This window comes from Balaenoptera borealis, assembly GCF_965194805.1.
Source record: "Balaenoptera borealis genome assembly, chromosome: 7".
In the NCBI taxonomy this organism is placed as follows: Eukaryota; Metazoa; Chordata; class Mammalia; order Artiodactyla; family Balaenopteridae; genus Balaenoptera; species Balaenoptera borealis.
Genome location: NC_138864.1, coordinates 14,644,967 through 14,663,726, shown reverse-complemented (window position 1 = coordinate 14,663,726; position 18,760 = coordinate 14,644,967). Strand labels below are relative to the sequence as shown.

At 41.4% G+C, this 18,760-nt stretch overlaps 2 protein-coding genes across 2 annotated transcripts; both read right to left on the bottom strand.

Annotated features, from left to right (window-relative positions):
- Nucleotides 1-829: 829 nt before the first annotated feature.
- Nucleotides 830-3,593, bottom strand: LOC309632367 (UPF0415 protein C7orf25 homolog). Its single transcript, XM_082399894.1, has 2 exons — nt 3,419-3,593; nt 830-2,497 (listed from the first exon to the last, which is right to left on the bottom strand). The coding sequence occupies exon 2, from the start codon at nt 2,474-2,476 to the stop codon at nt 1,211-1,213; it is 1,266 nt and encodes a 421-aa protein (XP_082256020.1). The 5' UTR covers nt 2,477-2,497; nt 3,419-3,593; the 3' UTR covers nt 830-1,210.
- A 4,696-nt stretch (nt 3,594-8,289) lies between these two features.
- PSMA2 (proteasome 20S subunit alpha 2) lies at nt 8,290-18,752 on the bottom strand. Its single transcript, XM_082399912.1, has 8 exons — nt 18,620-18,752; nt 14,938-15,014; nt 13,768-13,900; nt 12,224-12,346; nt 11,406-11,487; nt 9,832-9,905; nt 8,659-8,716; nt 8,290-8,571 (listed from the first exon to the last, which is right to left on the bottom strand). The coding sequence occupies exons 1-8, from the start codon at nt 18,658-18,660 to the stop codon at nt 8,455-8,457; spliced, it is 705 nt and encodes a 234-aa protein (XP_082256038.1). The 5' UTR covers nt 18,661-18,752; the 3' UTR covers nt 8,290-8,454.
- Between the last annotated feature and the right edge of the window lie 8 nt (nt 18,753-18,760).

The window sequence follows — 18,760 nt, the reverse complement described above, 5'->3', positions numbered from 1 at the left end:
AATCTCTCCCAGGAGAAACCCCCCCATACACTTAATTTTGCATTTCATTTCATGGGCCCCAACAATCAAGTTCCACCTGCTCAACATTGTGGCTGGAAATTGAAGTCTCCCTACTCACAGAAGAGGGGCTGGCTCAGTGGAAAGGCCACGCTGTGGGAACACAAAATCAAGTTCTAATAATGGCTCCTACACTTAGCACAAGTTAATACTTCAGCTTTAAGACTCAATTCCCAATTTTTAAAATGTGAATACGCACCTACTTTGCTAATTTGTCCTCACTGTACATTCATGAAACACCTAGCACAATACGGACATAAAAATTTCTTTTTAATTACAACTGTGTCATGAAACAGGCACGGAATCTCCCTGCCACTGTTTCACAAGAGAGACGTAATAATGCAGCTGTCCCTTCCCACTTGCAAAAGGAATGGGAAAAGTAGTATTCATAATCCAAATACTGCTAATGTGGGGCATATTTATATTTAAAAGTAAAACCTATTATTTTATATAATTCTTTTGCAATATATTCAAATTAATATTTAACCTTAAAACACCTTAGGTTTGTAGTAGTGTGACTGTTGTCTATCTTATCACGATGGTGTATCAAGAGATTCATGGGACTCCCATGATCAGAATTCCCTTTATTTCCTTCTATATTAACATCCTCTTTGTAAACATAACCACCAGACTGCACCTGACAGATAGCAATCAAGTAAGTGTCTTTTCAATAACAGCCATAACTTTGGAATCCAAAATTAATTGAAAACTATAACCTCCCAGTCTCAACCCATATCGACTGCTAAATCAATATAATGAAAAACAAGCTTCAGAGGTTTCTCCAGATATTTAATGCAAGATGCCACGTAGCCACAGTCCAAGAGATGCAGTTACCATTAGGGGAGTGGTAGCCCTACTGAATGAAACAAATCAAAATACTGTGATACAGCTACAAGTCTCATATAGATGTATTTCTGTTCTAATTATAATGTAGCCAGTTTGATAAATAAGGTTGCCTCTTGTGCTTTTTTCCTACTTTAGGTTATATACTTTATAGATGAGACACACAGTCAACTTGACTGGTTTAAGAGCTCTAAAGAGTATTAAAGAGTATTACTTTTACTATAGACCATTTTTTTTTTTCCAATTAAGAATGGGAAGACACAGCCTTTGGTATATAACTTATTCCCATGACAGTATTTAAAGGATATCATCACTGTTCGTTGTCAGTCGTGCAGTCTTTTGGTAAGGGGGTAGCTAGGGCCTCTTTGCTCTCAGTAAGTGCTCTGGGCTGATGGATAAACACACTGAACTTAACACCCTGGTTGTTGGCAGCTCTGACAAAACCACTATTGGCAGTCATTGTGATGGCTTTTAGGGTGTCTCCTGTCCCAAAAATCGTTAATGAGCGGCTGTTGATCTTTGAACTGGACACTAGTTTCAAGGCACGCTCAGAAGGCTGGTCTGGGACCACGTTAATTCGCTTAATTAGCATAGCGGCCCGCTCTCTCTCCCCGGGTCCTCCTAAGGTATCTAGGATAGACTGAAAGTCCTTGACAGCAGATTCGCAGGCAAACAACTCCTTGTCCTTCATAAATGCCTCCAGCTGCGGCAGAACCTGCTCTTTCCTCTCTTGCTCTGCTTGTTCGGTGAGCACTTTTTCTCTGAAGATAAAGCGGCAGCCTCCATAGCTGAGGGCAGATACATATGTGATTAAAGTAGTAATGTCCAGGTTGGCTCTTGTGCACACGTCAACCTTGATCTCCGTTGGAAACGCGACACTCGCTAGGATGTTTTCTCGGTCTACTCTGGTCACCCGCAGAAGTTCGGGGCCCTCATCGTCTGATTCGCTCTCACTGGCCTGGAGCTCTTCACGGGGCTCTAACAGAGAGTTCACGGCTACTATGTCTCCCCTCACAGATACACCCATTTCTTTCAGCTTCTCGGCCATGGGGCTGGAGACACTGTTGTAAAATGCGAAGACGATGTGAGGGTTGCTGTACTGCACCGGCTGCTGGTGACTGGCCTGGAGGAAGTCTTCAGCCTGCTCAACGATGCTTTTGTCGCCATACTGGCCCCGGCCCAGCCAAATGTTATGCAGAGCTTCGGCCTTCCGGCCAATGGCTTTCACCCAAGTATGACCACCATTTGCAACGACATCCACCACAAGGGTCTGCTTTTCGCCCAAGGTGTCTGTGTAACCAAAGACATGGAGAACACTGACCACGTCTTCCAGGTTTTCTGCCGATTCCACGATGGCTCTGAGGTGCGTCAGGTTAGTGCTCTGTAAATGGGACTCCTTAATAGCTACTTTCCCAGCTTCTACCTTCTGTAGGAATTTTAATTCTGCCTTCAGTTTGCTGCACAGCTTGGCACTACCTTCGATGCCGCCTTTTCTTGACCTGGAGAGTGATTCTGCTCTCTTCATCAGTTCCTTGGCTATGGCGATTCGTTCACAGAGCATGGAGTGTGCAGACATGCTGACAGCATTATGCCTTTCCTATGAAAAGAAACAAATCAACCGCAAGCAATTCTTCACTCAGGATTATAAGACTTCAATCGGACCACAAAGATTATGGAGGCCGGGTCTATGAACCTGGGATTCTGCGTGTCTGATTCTGGAGTGACTCCCTCCTCTGAGAGCTAAGGAAAGGATGATAGCTAGACTTCTGAACTGCTCCTTTCGTCCGCTGGGTTCTAACACTCTTTGCGCCTTCATTTCTTCAGCTTGAAGGTCATGGGATCCACAGTAAATCCCGGGTTCGGATAAAACGCAGGGGGCTGGCAACCTGCTACATAAAGAATTCCCTTATAAGCAGCCTTACTGTTCGGTTGTCGAGAAATTTTAGAAGGGTCAAGATAAAAATGATTAAAATAAAAATATCCACACAGACTAGTTTGGTGAACAAACTGTCCAAAACAAGAGACTCTCTCCTCAATTGACCACGCTAACCCTTCCATGAGTGGGTCTCCTTCAACCTGCTGCCTCCTGATTTCCCAGGGGCACACGGTACACACGCCCAGGAATCCAGACCGCCTCATACCTGCATGTGACGCCAACCCAGCCCATTTCTAAAGACCGAAGGAGCCCACCAACTTGGCTCCCGCTCCCACTCCGAAGAAATAGCCCGAAGATAAACTCCACGGAGCAGCCCGCGGCGGCCCGGGCGGGCGGGCCTGAGGTCGGCGGGGCCTTCCGGGCGGGTATCCGGCCCTGCTCGGTCCACCTGCACCGCTGGCCCCGTCGGGCAGGCTCGGGCTCCAACAGCCCCCGCGGCCAGCGCCGGGACGGAGGCGCGGGCGGAGGGCGCTCGGCGGCTCGGCGCCCGCCACCCGCCCCGCCGACCCGGCCCAACCCCCTCCCGGCCTCGGAAGGGGCGCACGGCTCCCCCACCCCCTCGCCCCTTCCCCGGCTCCTCACCGGCAGCGCCCAGGACCGCGAGCGCGAGCAGGCTGGCACGTGCGCGCGAGGCCGGGACCCGCCGGGTAACCTCACCGGGTAGCCCCCAACCCACTCGGGCCTCTGCTGCTGCTCCGCTGGCACGAACTCCGCCTGCGCCAGCCCCGCCGCCTCGGGCTTTTCCCGCGTCACGTGGCCCCGCGCCGGGTGACGCCGAGCCCGCTATTCCCAGGCGGCAGCGCGGCCTCCAGAGCGGGGCTGACGCTAGCGCGGCGGCCATGTTTGTTGAGGGAAGAGGCTTCTCCCACTCCCGCCGCGAGGCGAGCGCGGGGGCGCGCGGCCACCTGGCCCCAGGAAAGATGATCTCCCACTGGGGCACCGGCCGCTCGATACCCAGCGTGCCAGGCAGGCTGAACCCGTATCCTAGCATCTAATCATGGTTAGACTTTGCCTGGGGCGGCAGTCGGTGCGTTTTGGTGGAGAAAACCTCCCGATCGCGCCCACCTCCTCTCCGCGGGTCAAGTACACCGTTTTGCTATCAAGCTCAAACCCCTACGAGTGCCAGACAATGGTTGTCGTCTTAGAAAAAGTTTGGCTCATTTTAACAGAAAACTGGCTGGAGAGGCTTGTCAAAGGTTTCACAGCTGGTTAAGTGCTGTAGCTGGGATTTCTGACCCCACCCCAAAGCACTTGCCACTGCGCCATCACGGGCTCTCCATTAGAAAGTGTCATATTAGAGACGCGCTGCCTTTCTCAAGAGGACAAACGATCGGTGGCTGGCTTCTGAAGGGCTGGGAAATTGATACCAGCTTTAGTAGAGTGTCCAGAGTCACCCATAAAGTAAGGCTAATTTTAAAAATTTAAGAGGACTTTAAAATTAATCCTATGTCTGCCTGCTCCTTTCCTAAACCTTACTTAAATGACAGGAAAGGAATAAACCCTCAAGACTAAAAAGAACAAGAGATGATTGCACATGAGATATGTCGATACATTTTTCAAGACAAAGAGCAATAATGACACTTATTCAATGCTTATTATGTGGCAGGCATTGTTCCAAGTACTTTTCAACATATTTATTCAATCCTGAGCCTAAAAGATATGGTTTAGAGTTAAGTCCGCCAGAGAGAGGTTACTTGAAGCAGGGAAGCCTCTCTGCGGAAGTAGTTAGCACAGAGAAACTGCATCAAGTGATTCACAAAGCAGGACCCCAGGAAGGCGCTGAACTACAGATGCCTGGAAGGGAGGGGGGCAGTGAGGCGGGGCTGAAAATGGGCATTGCTTACATGTTGTATAAGGAACAGACACCAAGTCCTCTCTCCCGTCCTGTGGAACTGGGACCATTACCCATCCTTCCCCAGGCAGAAGTCGAGTGTATGATGTTGAAGACAGGGAATCAGAGGGGTTCCAGACACATTAGGAAAAGAGTTTAAGTTTTCGTCCTGAATAGTAAAATGCTGTCGGCCCCTTCTCTGCCCCTCACAGAACGCTGGCACTCATGTCCCACTCCCCTCATCACCCTCTCCCTCAAACCCTATTTTTCTCTGGAGAAACAGAGCAAATGAAAGACCACAGAGAAATAGTTTATAGATGCTGATATCCGGCATCCCCCCGTAGGTGGGTTTGGGATTCACAAACACAGCACTTCCATTTTTCTGTTTGGAACCTAAAGGAAACAGAAAACAGAACAAAAAAAAAATTTTTTTTTAAATATCTTTAACTAGCATCCTCAGATAGAAGATATTTCAGCCATAAATCAAAGAAGAATTTTGTTTTTAAAGGGGAGATAATGGAGTATAGGAAAGAGTTCTTCAAAATTAAAAATATCCCAAATCTTAAAAACATCAATAGAAAAGTAAGAAGAGTGTAAAAATCTACTAAAAAGTAGAATTAAAAAAATAGGTGAAAAATATAGCAAAAACAAAAGGCTCCAGTATCCAATTAATAGGAGTTTAAATGTGGAGACATTTCTTTCTAACCTAGAATTTTTAAACCCAGCCAATCAAGAGACAAGAGGAGAAGAAAGAGTTTCAAAGACGCAACCAGCTTGGATTAGAGCAGAAAGAGAGGGTTTCAAGAAACTTCTTGGAATGGTGCTGGGGGAGAGGGGCTGCACAGGGTTGGCTGAGAACTGTCAGATTACCTTGTATCTGACAGTGAGGAAAACTGTGCAGAGGGTTTTGCAATCCCGTTAGGGAGGAACTGGCAAGAATTAGTGACAGCTACAGAGAAAACAAAGCAAAAAAGTGAGGAAAAGCAATCACAGTATACTTGCATACCCCTAATAAAAATCTTTTATGCTAAACATTGTGATCTAATTAAAGCAGAAGGGAAGTGAGGGTGGTATAGGAGTTCTAAATTCTCATCTTGCCGAATAAAATGTTTATATGATGGCTGACCTTCAGGAATCCAGAAATAACCGTAATAAGCCTACTGTTTTGAAATACAGGAGTACCTGATGGAATACGTAAAATGGGAAAGGTGATGAAACTCAGGGACAGGGCCTTTGATCAAGTGTTAAAAGTTATCTAACTTTTAAAATAGGCTCATGCTTAGGAAGCTATCACTTACTTGGCAGGCAGGTATTGCTGGTTCGATAATAAGGTCCTTGAGAGCAGGGTCAAGGGAGGAGTCTGAACTGAAGAAACTGTGTGAGGCAACGTGACATTAATACAGGACCACTGGACTGGGTTTCAGGAAATTAGGATTCTAAACCAAAGGAGTTACCAACTCTTACATGTTCTCAGGCACTTCATTGAATATCAGCTCGTGTTTCTTTACAACAGGGGCTCAGAGCTTGCCTACTTTAGCAAGGAGACATGTGATAAACAGGTGAAGTTAAGGCTTAGAGTTGGCGGTTTCAGCCCATGAACATAGTCGAGCAATAGATGAAAAATCCTTTGATCACCCTTCTCACCTAATCAGTGCCCAATGAGCCAGCACTGGATAATTATAAAGATCAATATTACTTTTCTTCCTTATTTCCCTTTCCTTTTCAACTCCCTCTTCCCCCCACATGTGTGAATTTTAAACATTTCCATGTTTCACTGCTAATAATTGTTTTGCAAACTTGGATTCATGGTTCAGTTGAGGAACTGGAAGAGACAAACAAGTGGAGGCAAATTTTTTAAGAGAAGATACAAAAAAATTGGACCAAAAATGGAGAGGGGAATGTATATTAGGAGCATTATGATACTTAAGTAAGATTAAAAGAAGCTAGAATCCACCGGCTAGAAATGACAGAAGAGTCGGAGAACATTCAGGGATGCATAATGGGTTGTCAGACCAAAAACGTGAGTTTCCCAAGAACTGGAACAAAAGGGAACAACTGAAAATTAAGGTCAGTGAAAAGAACAAACTGAGAACCAAGGGAGTTCTAGGCAGCTTCAGCTGAACTGGGCTTTGTACTTAATGGGGCAAGAGGCAGAGAATAGAACCTGGACACAGATCTGCTTCAGCTAATTCTTCCTCTCTTTATTCCATAGGACTTACTGTGTTAGCACCCAATAAGAACCTCCATGTGCTTTCTTTTTGTCCTAAATAAAAATGCCTTTACTCTTCCCTTCTTTGATTTTGTAGAATTTTGGCATTCCTCTGGCTTCTTAATATTGGACATTAGAGAGAGCCTAAGCAAGTTCAAAGGAGCTAAAACTTATGGGGTACTTAACCATTAACCTTGCCAGGCCTTTCACTTGCATAATCAAGTTTAGTCCTGAGAAAACCCTCTGAGATAATTACTTTGTGCAGTCACTCGGCCAGTTAAGTGGGAGAGTTGAGACTTAACTCCAAAAACCATTCCTTTTTAACACGAAGTTCTCCTTGTAGCGTGCTGGATTCACAATGTACGAAGAGCCGACGAGGAGAGACTGTTATGTTAAATGAGGTCTTCAAGACAAATGTCTAGAAATAGGTCAAGTTGGTATCTCCCATCTCCCATCATAACGCTTCAGCCACTACAGGGGTGTTAGTTACAGTGACAGTGGGTAGAACTGGGAATCCTGACAAAAATGCTCCAAGATAAGGCTCTTGCCTAAAGAGCCTAAACTTGGCTAGATCATAATCAAGATGTTTTGAGCCACATTTACATCACAGAAATGCCCACGATCTCTTTGTTGGTAAGAACAGTGACATTCATAAACTCTATGTTCTGTGAGCAAGACTAATGACATGATTTCTCTTATCCTATGATGCCTTAAAAAACCAAAAAAGAAAACTAAGTGCTATGCCTTCACATATAATGAAAACAGGCTTCAGATACCCCATTATCTGCTTGCTTCTATGAGCCTTAATTTGCAGTGAAGGTTCTGATTACACTGAGATTACATGAACGAGGGAGAGACTTAAGCCGTAATTTTGACATTTAAGTATTAGTATTTTATTTCCAGCACTCACGTTCATCCTTGAGTTAAAAAGATTTAGTAGATTCTAGGGGGCTCTTTTTAAATACATTTACCTACTTGTGATGGAAAAGCCAACAGGAACTAGCACACCATTTTTTATGTATGTACATAATATATCTCCTATAGGAGACTGTTTGGCTTAACACTCCTGGCAGCTCCAGTGCAATCTCACAGAGCATCCTAGGGTTTCACTGACCCACACTTAATGGTGCCTGAAAAACATCTATGCTTCCACCTTGTCTCAGAATCCATGAAAGTTTGCAGATTCTCCCAGCTCTAAAAGCAGTGATGTTTACCGAAATCAGCATTTTGCTTTACTGAAGCAGACATCTGACAGCAAAGAGAGTAACAAGATTTGACTTAACCCAAACTGCATGAGGACTAAAGACAGTTTCACCATTCTGCTTTGTAATGTAGTTTCCAGAAATCAACTGTGATGAAAAGCAGGATATAATAACTATGTTAAAATTTTACTAATTCCTAAAAAGCAGCAAGTTGAATTTAATGGTTTATTATGATTTATAAGTCTCATTTTAAAAACATCAGTCCATCAAACCATGTAGAAATAAGTATGCAAAAAGTCTGCAAAACAAAAACATACTTTAAACATGTTTAAGTAGACAGGTTATCTGAAATTCCAGATTGTCAGTCACTTCATTGTTATGCAATGGCAGCCAAGTAATCCTTAACTTCAGTTGGAGTCAGCCTCCTAAATCCGGCTTCATTGCAGATTCCAACTTCTATGTTATCTTCTGTCATCTGCCCTTCAAAGCTTTCCTGATCAAGAGGGAGGGAAAAATTTGAATTTTCCAAGCAGTTAATTATACAGTCACTACAAATCCAACTGTTAGATACTGAACTAACCTTTAGGGTTAATATGGCTGTATGAATGGCATCTTCAAGTTCCAGATCTTCATTATATCTGAAGAATTTTTTGAAAAAAACCCAATGATTTACGGCACTATTAACATTATTTATGACTATGTAAACACAATGATAGCAACAGCGTAAGATTTTTTTAAACATCTGAAACACTCTTAAAAATATTAAGTTACAGATTAATTCTTTACGTCACCTCACTGAGCTAGCTGCCCCCAGATAAGAAATTGACAATTATTTGGTGTGCATTCCCGATATCATGAAGAGCGTAACCCTAACGTGAGTTTATTTTAGGAAACTTCCTTAAGTATAAACATTTTAATACAATCAGAGTGTGGTGGCAATATTATAACAATTTATAAAAATAAAGCAGAGAAGTCAGACTTTTGCTAAAATTTCTTATGTTTTTTATGTTTGGAAGACTCACTAATATGTAAAAGGAAAAAAAATTGCTTTAAGATCCTGAGCTTATTTAAATTTACCAATTAATCCCGGGTCTTTAAGATTTTTAAATAATCTTAACATGAATATGATGTGAAAATGTACTGAGAAGGTTCATTTGGTGGTTAAAATCAATTGCGAACTCTTCCCATTCAAAACGTAGGACACTTTTTGGTGGGCTACAATAAGGCTGCGTCTAGAATACAGCTGGAAGTAAGTGAGAGCAGTCTGCTGTGCTGGCAGGACAGATGTTTACATATCGCTCCTTGTACTTTCTATCAAGTACATACATCACAACTTTAATCCACCATCAACACCAGGTTTGGCTTCTCAATTTTTTTTTTTTGTAATTTTCAAAATGTAAACTGTTATCACTTAAATCATTTAAAAATTCTCCTCCCCAATTTTTTTACTCCAAATCCAATGGTCTTTCTTTTTTTTTTTGAGATAGTAGGAAAAATGAAGTAAAAAAATAAAAATAATATTTAGGAAAAAAAGCATGAGCATACAGAAAGAGAAGTTCGTAAGAAATGAATATTACCACTTAATATATTGAAGGCCGGGGAGCCAGAGTAGAGAAAAGTTTGTTTGTTCTGTCAGGTACATAGGCTTGAATACACAGTCATACAACAAATTTGTTTAGATTCATGATATTATTTAAACAGAGCTGAAAACTGTAAAGTAAGTTTGCTAATGAATCTAGTTTTATGAGCCCACCTTTTCTCAAGGAAAGTTTTCCCATTCACATAGTTCTTTCCCATTGCTGTGGCTTTCCAGGCAAAGTAAGCTCCCTAGTCACGAAGGGAAGAGGAAAAGAACATTTTAAATCATTAACCTAATTACTTAGGATGCTGACATTTATGTCTCAGTTCGATAATTCGTCTCTAACTTCTAAGGTCACAAAATATTTACTGGAATGCAACGGAATACATCATAAAATACGTTAGTGGGATAAATAACAAAAAGGCATGAAGAAACTTTTAGAGGTTATGGCGAAGTCCAGCATCTTCACTGTAGTGATGGTTTTCTCAGGCATTTACATACATCAAACACCCATCAAATTGTACACTTTAAATATGTGCAACTTATTGTACAAAATTTATGTAAAAAAAAAAAGAAACTGAGGTTAACTTAGAGCAAATAATCAAAAGTAATATTGTAGCTTACTAGGATTGAAGGGCTCTAGAAATCTGTCATATATATCTGAAAAATGGTGACCAGTTCTTCATCATCATCAGCGAATAAATGAAAAAGACACAGCTTCGCATTAAAATTTTTCAAAGGTGTTGATATTTTGTAATCTAATGTTAAATGAAAGCAGCAGCAGTATGTTGTATATAACATGACTCACCTATTGAAAAAATACATACACACACATACACACACTGAAAGAGACAGACCAAACATATTTTAAAAGAAACAACTGCCTTTTAGACACAACAGGGGAAAAAGGGCCAAAGGTGAAAGCTGGATGCCAGTGACGCTGGCTCTGCTACCCACGGGAAAGGAAGGTAAGAGAGCTTGTCATTCAGCTTCAGAAGCTCAGATATGGGGTAACAGACACTGCCAAAGTTCCCTAAATACTTAATTTTTCTGATTTAAGTAACAACCAAACTTTTTTTTTTTTTGCCTTTTCAGATTACAAACCTAGTTTGAACTGAGTGAACTTGCCGTTATCTAGTGATCTATAAACTACGAAAGATCAGTTTCTAATCACGAGTTTTTTCTTCCAGGTCTCCCTACAGCAAACATGAGTGACAGATGTGAGACACATGTGGAGGAGTGGTACCCTCTACAGACACCTGCTAACCTGAACACCAGTCTTCTGCTTTAGAGCAGACAACTCACCCATTTTGCAAAACATCGAACTCAAGACGGACATCAATATTTGTACAGGAAAAGTCACACTGAAGTCAGCCCCAAGATTAAACTGACTGCAAAGGGCACTGTCCCCACCCAGACCCTTAGCTTTAATTATAATTTTTTAAAAGTAAAAGAATTCCACAGATTCAAAGAGACTTGATCACAACTATTTCAACTAATCATTCAAGGTATGTGAAGTCAAGCAACATACCAGAAGAAGACGGGGGGGCAGAACTAAAGTAGCTTCTTTATCAGAAGACTGAATTACCAACATTTTAAACGTGTAAGTGAATATATACTACTTCTAAAGCCCAAATGAAAAAAAAAGAGAAAATACTCTAATTTTTAAGTTTTTTATGGCTTCTATTTTTACTAGATATTCAAAGAGCCCTTCAACAAATCCCTCAAATACATCTAATGATACTTACAGATGGATCTGACTGAAATAAATATGGTCGTCCCTCATTCCAACCACAAATAAGTAAAGAAACTCCAAATGGACGAACACCACTGAAGAGAGAGAAATGAAAATTATTTGCCATCTTCATGGTGTTAAAGTCAACCTAAGCTAAGAATTTATTAATACCCTCAAGTAAAGCAAGCGATCAGGTAAACCGAATTAGACTTCTAAGTTCCTTAAAAAGTATTTAACACCATTCTAAACAAATCAATTCAAAATGAATTTTCTTTACGGTACTGAGGAAAGACAGTCAACTCATTTTGGTAAATGGACTGATACAAACATCGGGGTTAGTAAGTGTGGAGTAACAGTGTCCTAACAAAATGGCACATTTCAACAAACGCAGCTTTTCCACTGGCTTTACAAATCAGCAGCTACCTCATCCGTGTTCACACCCAAGCTCAAGAACACTGGAATTAAATAAACACGGATGTGTCCAAGAGTTATTGCTCTCATCATGTGCTTACAATCATTTCTGGTTAGAAGATGAATTTGGAAGAAGCAATGACTGTCTGCCCATACAGAAATGTTTTAATTACTAGCAAAAGGACTTTATCTAGAAGTTGGTTTCTGCTACTATACAAACAGCAAGAAAACATTCCCATTTTCTCTTTAAAAAAATATTTCGGGTCCAGTTAAGATCAGAAATGTTCATCATAGTGATTTTCTTCACTGATTAAGGAAATATAGGAATACTAAGCCCTCTTTTTCAAAAAAAATACATCTACTCATAAAACGATTTTTTTTCTAATTCATGACACATTTCAAGTAATAAAATCAACCTACCCTGACTGGGTGTATTCTTGCATCACGGAAGCTACTCTCTGTACCAGCTGAGCTGTGGGAATGGGTTCTTGGTAAACAAGATAGTATTGTTGAGCTAGTTTTCGAGCTCTGTGCACAAGTACTCTGACAAACAGAAAAGAAATACGATTTAATTAAGATTCAGATGCTTTACTATCTAAAGACTCATTCTCCTTCTATAGGCATATACCTATAGCACAAGTTTGACACGTATCTCTAATAGTAGCTCTTAGCTCTAAGCCAGTCTTGTTCTTACATCCGATTATGGTTAATTTACAAGAAAGTTGCAGAGCATCACTGAGGAGATAGACCATAGGTGAACAAGAACAAGGCAAAAGGAAGGAAACTATGGACTGGGGGGTGCCCATCAGCTTAGCAGCCACGGCTCTAGCGTACGCAAGAACTTTGTATCTCGCCACAGCGTCTTCAAGATTATGCCCCCCTTATCCCAAGGGCAGGCACCTTGTCTTTTTATATTTCACTCCAGGCAACAGGCTAATACGCACACACACACGTGTTCAGGCATATTTTTCTCACTCTGCCTCAATCTTGTTCCACAGACTGGACTTCAAAGAGTACCCTCCAGAGATTAATGAACAACGTGAAACTAATTGTAACTTAAAATAATGTAAAATTTGTCAAAAGTGTAACAGTTAAATATACTAGCAAGAGAAGCAGGATTCACCTCTACGTGCTGGTGTACTAATCTGAGCTCTGCGCGTTACCCCTCCGAACAACACTCCTGTGGTGTCAGTTATTCTGTACGTGCTAGGACACTGCAGTCTCCCTTCCGTGCCGTGGTAACAGGATCCACTGCAGTGAAGCCGGATCACGTGCCAGTGACACTGGTGCTGTTTCTAACTCATGAAATTTTGGCTCTACCTATCTTGCTCCACAAAACCAAGAATGAAGTAATAATACTCCTTTTGCTTCTTAAATGACAAACAGAAAGCTGCCAGTCTCTTTAAACCTGCTGGTACCCTGATGTAACAGGATTACTCTCTTCCTGTGAAATACCAAAGGAGTGATTATATAAACATCTGGATCCGGACTGGCTGTCATTCAGTGGCCTTTTGAGAATTCTGTCCCTTTGCTAAAAACAGAAATAAATAAAATGAGGTTAACTCTGGATGGTATGCTTTCTTTTGCTGTCTGACAACTTTTAAAAAATATAGTTTATTATAACATGTATTGCTTTTGTTGTTTTGAAAGTACATTTAGAGAACAGCAAAGCCCTTGCTGAGCCCCTGGATGGTAGAAGAGGGATTATGACCAGAAGGGAAAACCACTGAACAGAGATGAGAAGGGTAAGTACTGTATCCATCTCCTCTTTTACAACTGAGTGGCACTGAGTTCTTCTCCTTCAAATAAGCCCCAGTCTGTCTCATACTGGCAAACTAAGTTCAGCTGCCAACGGTGAGAAGTTGGGAGGTTAAAGGAAAAACATCCTTTGATTTTTCTCCTCAAAGTACAGATTACAAGGAATTCATGAGATGGTGAGAAAAAGAATAAAGGGTACAAGGTACCTGTAATCTGGGCCCATGCCGCTATACACCAAACCTATATGCTTGGTGATTGGTTCCACTTTGTGGACACTTCGCTCGTCATACAAAATGGATTTCTGTTTCTTCTCAGTTGCCAAGACCACACCATTTGCAGCTTAAAAAAAAAAAAAAGACTTAAATGTTATTTAAAGACTCTGCTTCAACAGTTTTCTAGTTGTGGAAGCATTTCAGCCAAACTCCTTTTCTTATTTATAAAACCTTTTCTTCTGGATTTCTATATTAAAATTACCCAAGGAATGGTAAATCAACTTTCCCTCAATGGTCATCTGTATTGTACTAAGAAATCCCTCAGCTAAAGGTATTACACAACTTTTCTTAAGAAAGAGTCCATATGTTTTAAAATAACGGAATTCTGCCTACCTGGCCTATTGTTCTAATAATCTGAAATTTTACAGCCAATGATATGTTTTTTATAAGTTATCTTTAAGTTTTATGATTAACCTTTTCTAAGTTATGGGAAGAATAAAAACTGCCAGAGAACAGTGATACATAATCAGTGGAAAAAACAAAAGAATACTCAGTTTTCTGAATAGGAGAGACTATTTGTGGGTTATCACAATAGATAAAGGTGCTATATTTATTTTGAAAAAAAAAAATTAATCATCTTCTTTGGCTTATTACTCTCTTTAAACATCAAAATACTGTAGATTAACAAAAAGAACTGTTGGGACTTCCCTGGTGGTGCAGTGGTTAAGAATCCGCCTACCAACTCAGGACACGGGTTCAAGCCCTGGTCTGGGAAGATCCCACGTGCCGCGGAGCAACTAAGCCCGTGTGCCACAACTACTGACCCTGCGCTCTAGAGCCTGCGAGCCACAACTACTGAGCCCATGCGCCTAGAGCCCATGCTCCGCAACAAAGAGAAGCCACCGCAATGAGAAGCCTGCGCACCGCAACAAAGAGCAGCCCCTGCTCGCCGCAGCTAGAGAAAGCCCGCGTGCAGCAACAAAGACCCAACGCAGCCAAAAATAAATAAATAAATAAATTTATAAAACAAAAAACCCCAAAAAGAACTGTTAAAAAATTATGCTGCCACAGCTATTTACTTTTACATTAATTACCTATTAATTCCAAAAGAACACATTATGACAACTAATAACAGGATCTGAAATGAATGAAGCATTTAATTACCTTTAATTCCCACTGAAGGGGCTCCTCCAGCTACAGCAGCCAAAGCATATTCAATCTGGACAAGTTTACCAGACGGGCTTAAAGAGAAACAAAGGTATTGCTAAATTCACATTCTCAAATACTTATTAGAGGAACACCTCTGAGAAAGGGCAGGTAAATAGGCCAAATCCATTAATCAAGCACCAAGGAATAGCTGGGCTTTGAAAATTTATCGTGAAGTTGTACGGAAACTAAGTTTATTCATAGTGTTACACTAATCTCTTTCCTTAGGTTGTTTTTTCTTGTCTGCCACTTAAAGCAGCATCATTACTGTTGCCTTTCACCACTTACCAACCTTGTGACTTTGGGCAAATTACTTAACCTCTCTGTGTCTCAGTTTTCTCATCTGTAAAACGGGGATAATAGTAGTATAGTAGTTACCTATCAATATTTCAAAGGTTGTTGTGAAGATTAAATGAAGTGATGCCTTTTGTTCCTGGCACAAAATAAGCAGCAAGTAAATACCAAATAGTAATATTATTAAGAACATGTATGTGTCTGTTAAATACCAAATAACAGCAAACAATCCATGTGGGTGGAGTTAAACATTTTATAAAGCAGACATGGCCTAAGACATAAAACCTAGACATCAGTCACAACAAAGTATTTGCTTTATAATACAAAACTATTTCGAGATGCCGTGAGCTGGTTATACCTAACATTTCTGGTTCCATGAGTTTGGCAGCCAAACGCTAGCTGGGTCCAAACTGGCGTTTTAGGTCACATTTTATTTCGATCTAGCTGTTGAGTTAGAACAATTACTATAAATGTCACCAACCTTTCTATTTTATTGACAAAGTCCTTGAATGAAAGTAATGTGTCCAAAGTGACACACAGCTAGGTCCACATCTCCAGTCTACTACTGAAAATATAATCTTCAGTTTCAGAAGGTCATCTGTTTTATCTTCATAAAATTATACTCTCTTTGTCACTCAAGTCTCAACTCACACCATCCCACCTTGCTCCAGACACACAACTACTCTTAACATTCAAAAACCCCTCTGACAAGCGAATCCCTCTGTCTGCAATGCACTTCACCACTGTCTGGTGAACTCCTTCCAAGTCATCCTCCAATCCTCAGTAGAAACGTCATGTCCTCAGGGAAGCTGCCCTGACCACCCACACTAGGTTGAATCCCACACACTCATACCTATACTGTCCTATGCTTCCTCTTTGGCTAAGATTCATCACACTTGAATTACGTTTTCAACATTTACAAAGTGTAAGCTCTGTTCAGTCAGTACTCCAACACACAGCCTATGACCAGGTTCATATGACTGACAGACACACATCTAGACCTATGTAAGGAATAAGCCTTGGGGCAGCAGTTTAAAGACTGTTAAATGACAAAATTAGCTGACTTGAGCAGAATAACAGCAATAAGCATTTAAATTTTTTAAATTATGCTGTACTTGTTTTCCTTTAATGGTCCCTATTTCGATAATCATATCATGACTTTCTGGGTCCATCCAGCCTTCAATTATTCTTCTATACCTAGTTCAAATACCTCTGGGGACATTTTAAAGGATTAGGTAAACTTAAAGTTAGCTTTCCTTCTGTTGCCATAATCACACATATACACTTCTATCATTGCATCTTTCTGTATGAAAGCTCACTAACCTGTGAGCTCACCGAGCTATCAACCGTCTTTGTATTCAATCATGCCACTACCCAATTCCAAAGCACCAGCCTCTCTACCAGGGATGACTGAAATAGCCGTCTAACTAGTTTTCATCTTTTCCATTCTTACTTCCATTCCCCCACCCGGAGTTACTTTTGTACCATGTCATTCCCCATTTAAATCCTATAATAACTTCTTGGTTCACTTACAATAAAAGCTCCTTACTCTGGCCTACAGGGCCCTGCAAAATTGGCCTGACCCATGCTAACTCTCTGCTCATTATACTCTAATACACTGGCCTTCTTATCAGCTCGGTCCTTCTCAACTTTGGCACTTTCATACATGCTCTTCCCTCTGTCTGCAACTCTCTCTACCCCTAAATCTTCAAATAGTTGGCTCCTTTTCGTCTTTCAGTCCCCCAGAACACTGGTCTTTCCTGACTACCCAATCTAAAGTTTTGTTCCTTCTTTCTCCCTCTCTTGATAAAAATTCCTGAGTAAAGGAAAAACATTCTTCAGAATGCATTAGTAGGCACCCATTTGTTTATCCACTTATTGTCAATATCCCCAACTAAATGTAATCCTCAGGAACACCTCCTATAGTATAGTCTCTTGTCATTCCACCTTTAGTAGTTTAACTCTGAGTACAACAGGCTAGAAACAAATTTTTAAATCTAAAACAGAAATGCACTATCATGTTAAAAAACAAAAGAGTATGTTTTAATAAGGAAATTTATTATAGAAAGATTCAGTCCCTGATAACATATGGTTGTTTTATGTTTCAGCTCCACTAGGATTACACTCTCTTAAAGATAAAGGTCCAGGTTTGCTTTGTTCACGAATATGAACAGTTGACTACTTGGCAAACATTGCTCCCTATTGTTGTATATGATGAGATCTTTTATTAAAAGAAAGGTATTTTAGCATTTTAAGAAGACGTCGCACAGTAATGGAAAGTGTATTAAATTTATCGTCAGAAAGAACCCAGTCTGAATGTTAACTCAGCTACTCACCTATGACCAGGGATGAGTTATTTAATTTGCCTGAGCTGTGGTTAGCTCATCTGTAAGGTGTTGAGATACCATTTATCACAGATGGTAGCCCAAAGAGATGGACTAAGCTCCACACACAGAGAAAGTCCTCAACAAGTCAGATGCGGCTCGCCTTCAGCAGTCAGATAAGAATACATTTTAATTAAACGGGGCATCACTGGTCTGGAGGAAAATGGCCAAACTGAATCCTTCCCCGGTAGATTTATTAAATCCTTTGGTGACGGTTTTCTTACATTGGGAATGATGATAGTTTAACTCAAGTTTATTTTGAAAAATATACTTATCTACTTGTTCTAAAATAAAAAAACCTACAATCTTTTTTTTAAGTAAATATATCCCCTTCCCAAAATAATAGCCAAAACGCAAACGTAGCCTAGTAGTTTGGCGCCTACAAAGACTAGAGGATAGAAAGATAAATAACGCTTTCACTTTCAGTCCTTAAGCTTCCAGTAGGGGCACCAAAGAAAACGAAAGCGGGAAGAGGTTTCGAGAGACATTAGTGCCAAATGGAGACTAAGACTCGGACCAAACTGTAAAGTTAGGGCTTTCCGAGAAAAAGGGACCCCATAGGTCTGACCAAGATTCCGAGCTCCAGAAACTCCCGAATCAGGCCTACTTCGGTCAGGAAGGAAATCTTGAATTCTGAACGGGACACCCGGAGACAGCTAATGCAAAGCTGCTTTCTTCCCTAATCTCCAAAGCTAAAGAAAATCCCTGGGTGAGGGCCTCAACCTCCAGCAGCGTCAAGGTCGCCCCGGACCCCCCGACTCGCGTTCCCACGGCCCCCCGGCACTACTGCTCCCCAGGCCGCGGGAGGGCCCTGCAAATGACTTTGCAAAGTCGCATTTCCACCCCCATTCCCGACTGGGCCCTCCGGAAGCACCAAGCCAGAGACCAGGACAGTAAAAACCGGGTCAGCAAAGTTCCTGCAACCTCGGTTACGGGGAGGACCTCCGGGGCCCCTTCCATACCTGAATGTAGTCAGCGAAAAGCTGTAACCACGCTCCGCCATCTTTACCCGAAGACCCAGCGCACATCCGCACACATGCGCACTGAGGCCCGTTTCTTTTCATTTCCCCTCCCCGCGCCTTCCTTTCCCTCTCTCTGATTGG

Bases quoted from the DNA above. Each gene is read 5' to 3' on its own strand.
- LOC309632367 (XM_082399894.1), bottom strand. From the start codon at position 2,476: ATGTCTGCACACTCCATGCTCTGTGAACGAATCGCCATAGCCAAGGAA.
- PSMA2 (XM_082399912.1), bottom strand. From the start codon at position 18,660: ATGGCGGAGCGTGGTTACAGCTTTTCGCTGACTACATTCAG. The intron at 15,015-18,619 runs GTATGGAAGGGG...TTTCTCTTTAAG, and splicing joins TTTTCGCTGACTACATTCAG to CCCGTCTGGTAAACTTGTCC. The intron at 8,717-9,831 runs GTGGGCTCATAA...AAAATTCTTCAG, and splicing joins AAAACTTTCCTTGAGAAAAG to ATATAATGAAGATCTGGAAC.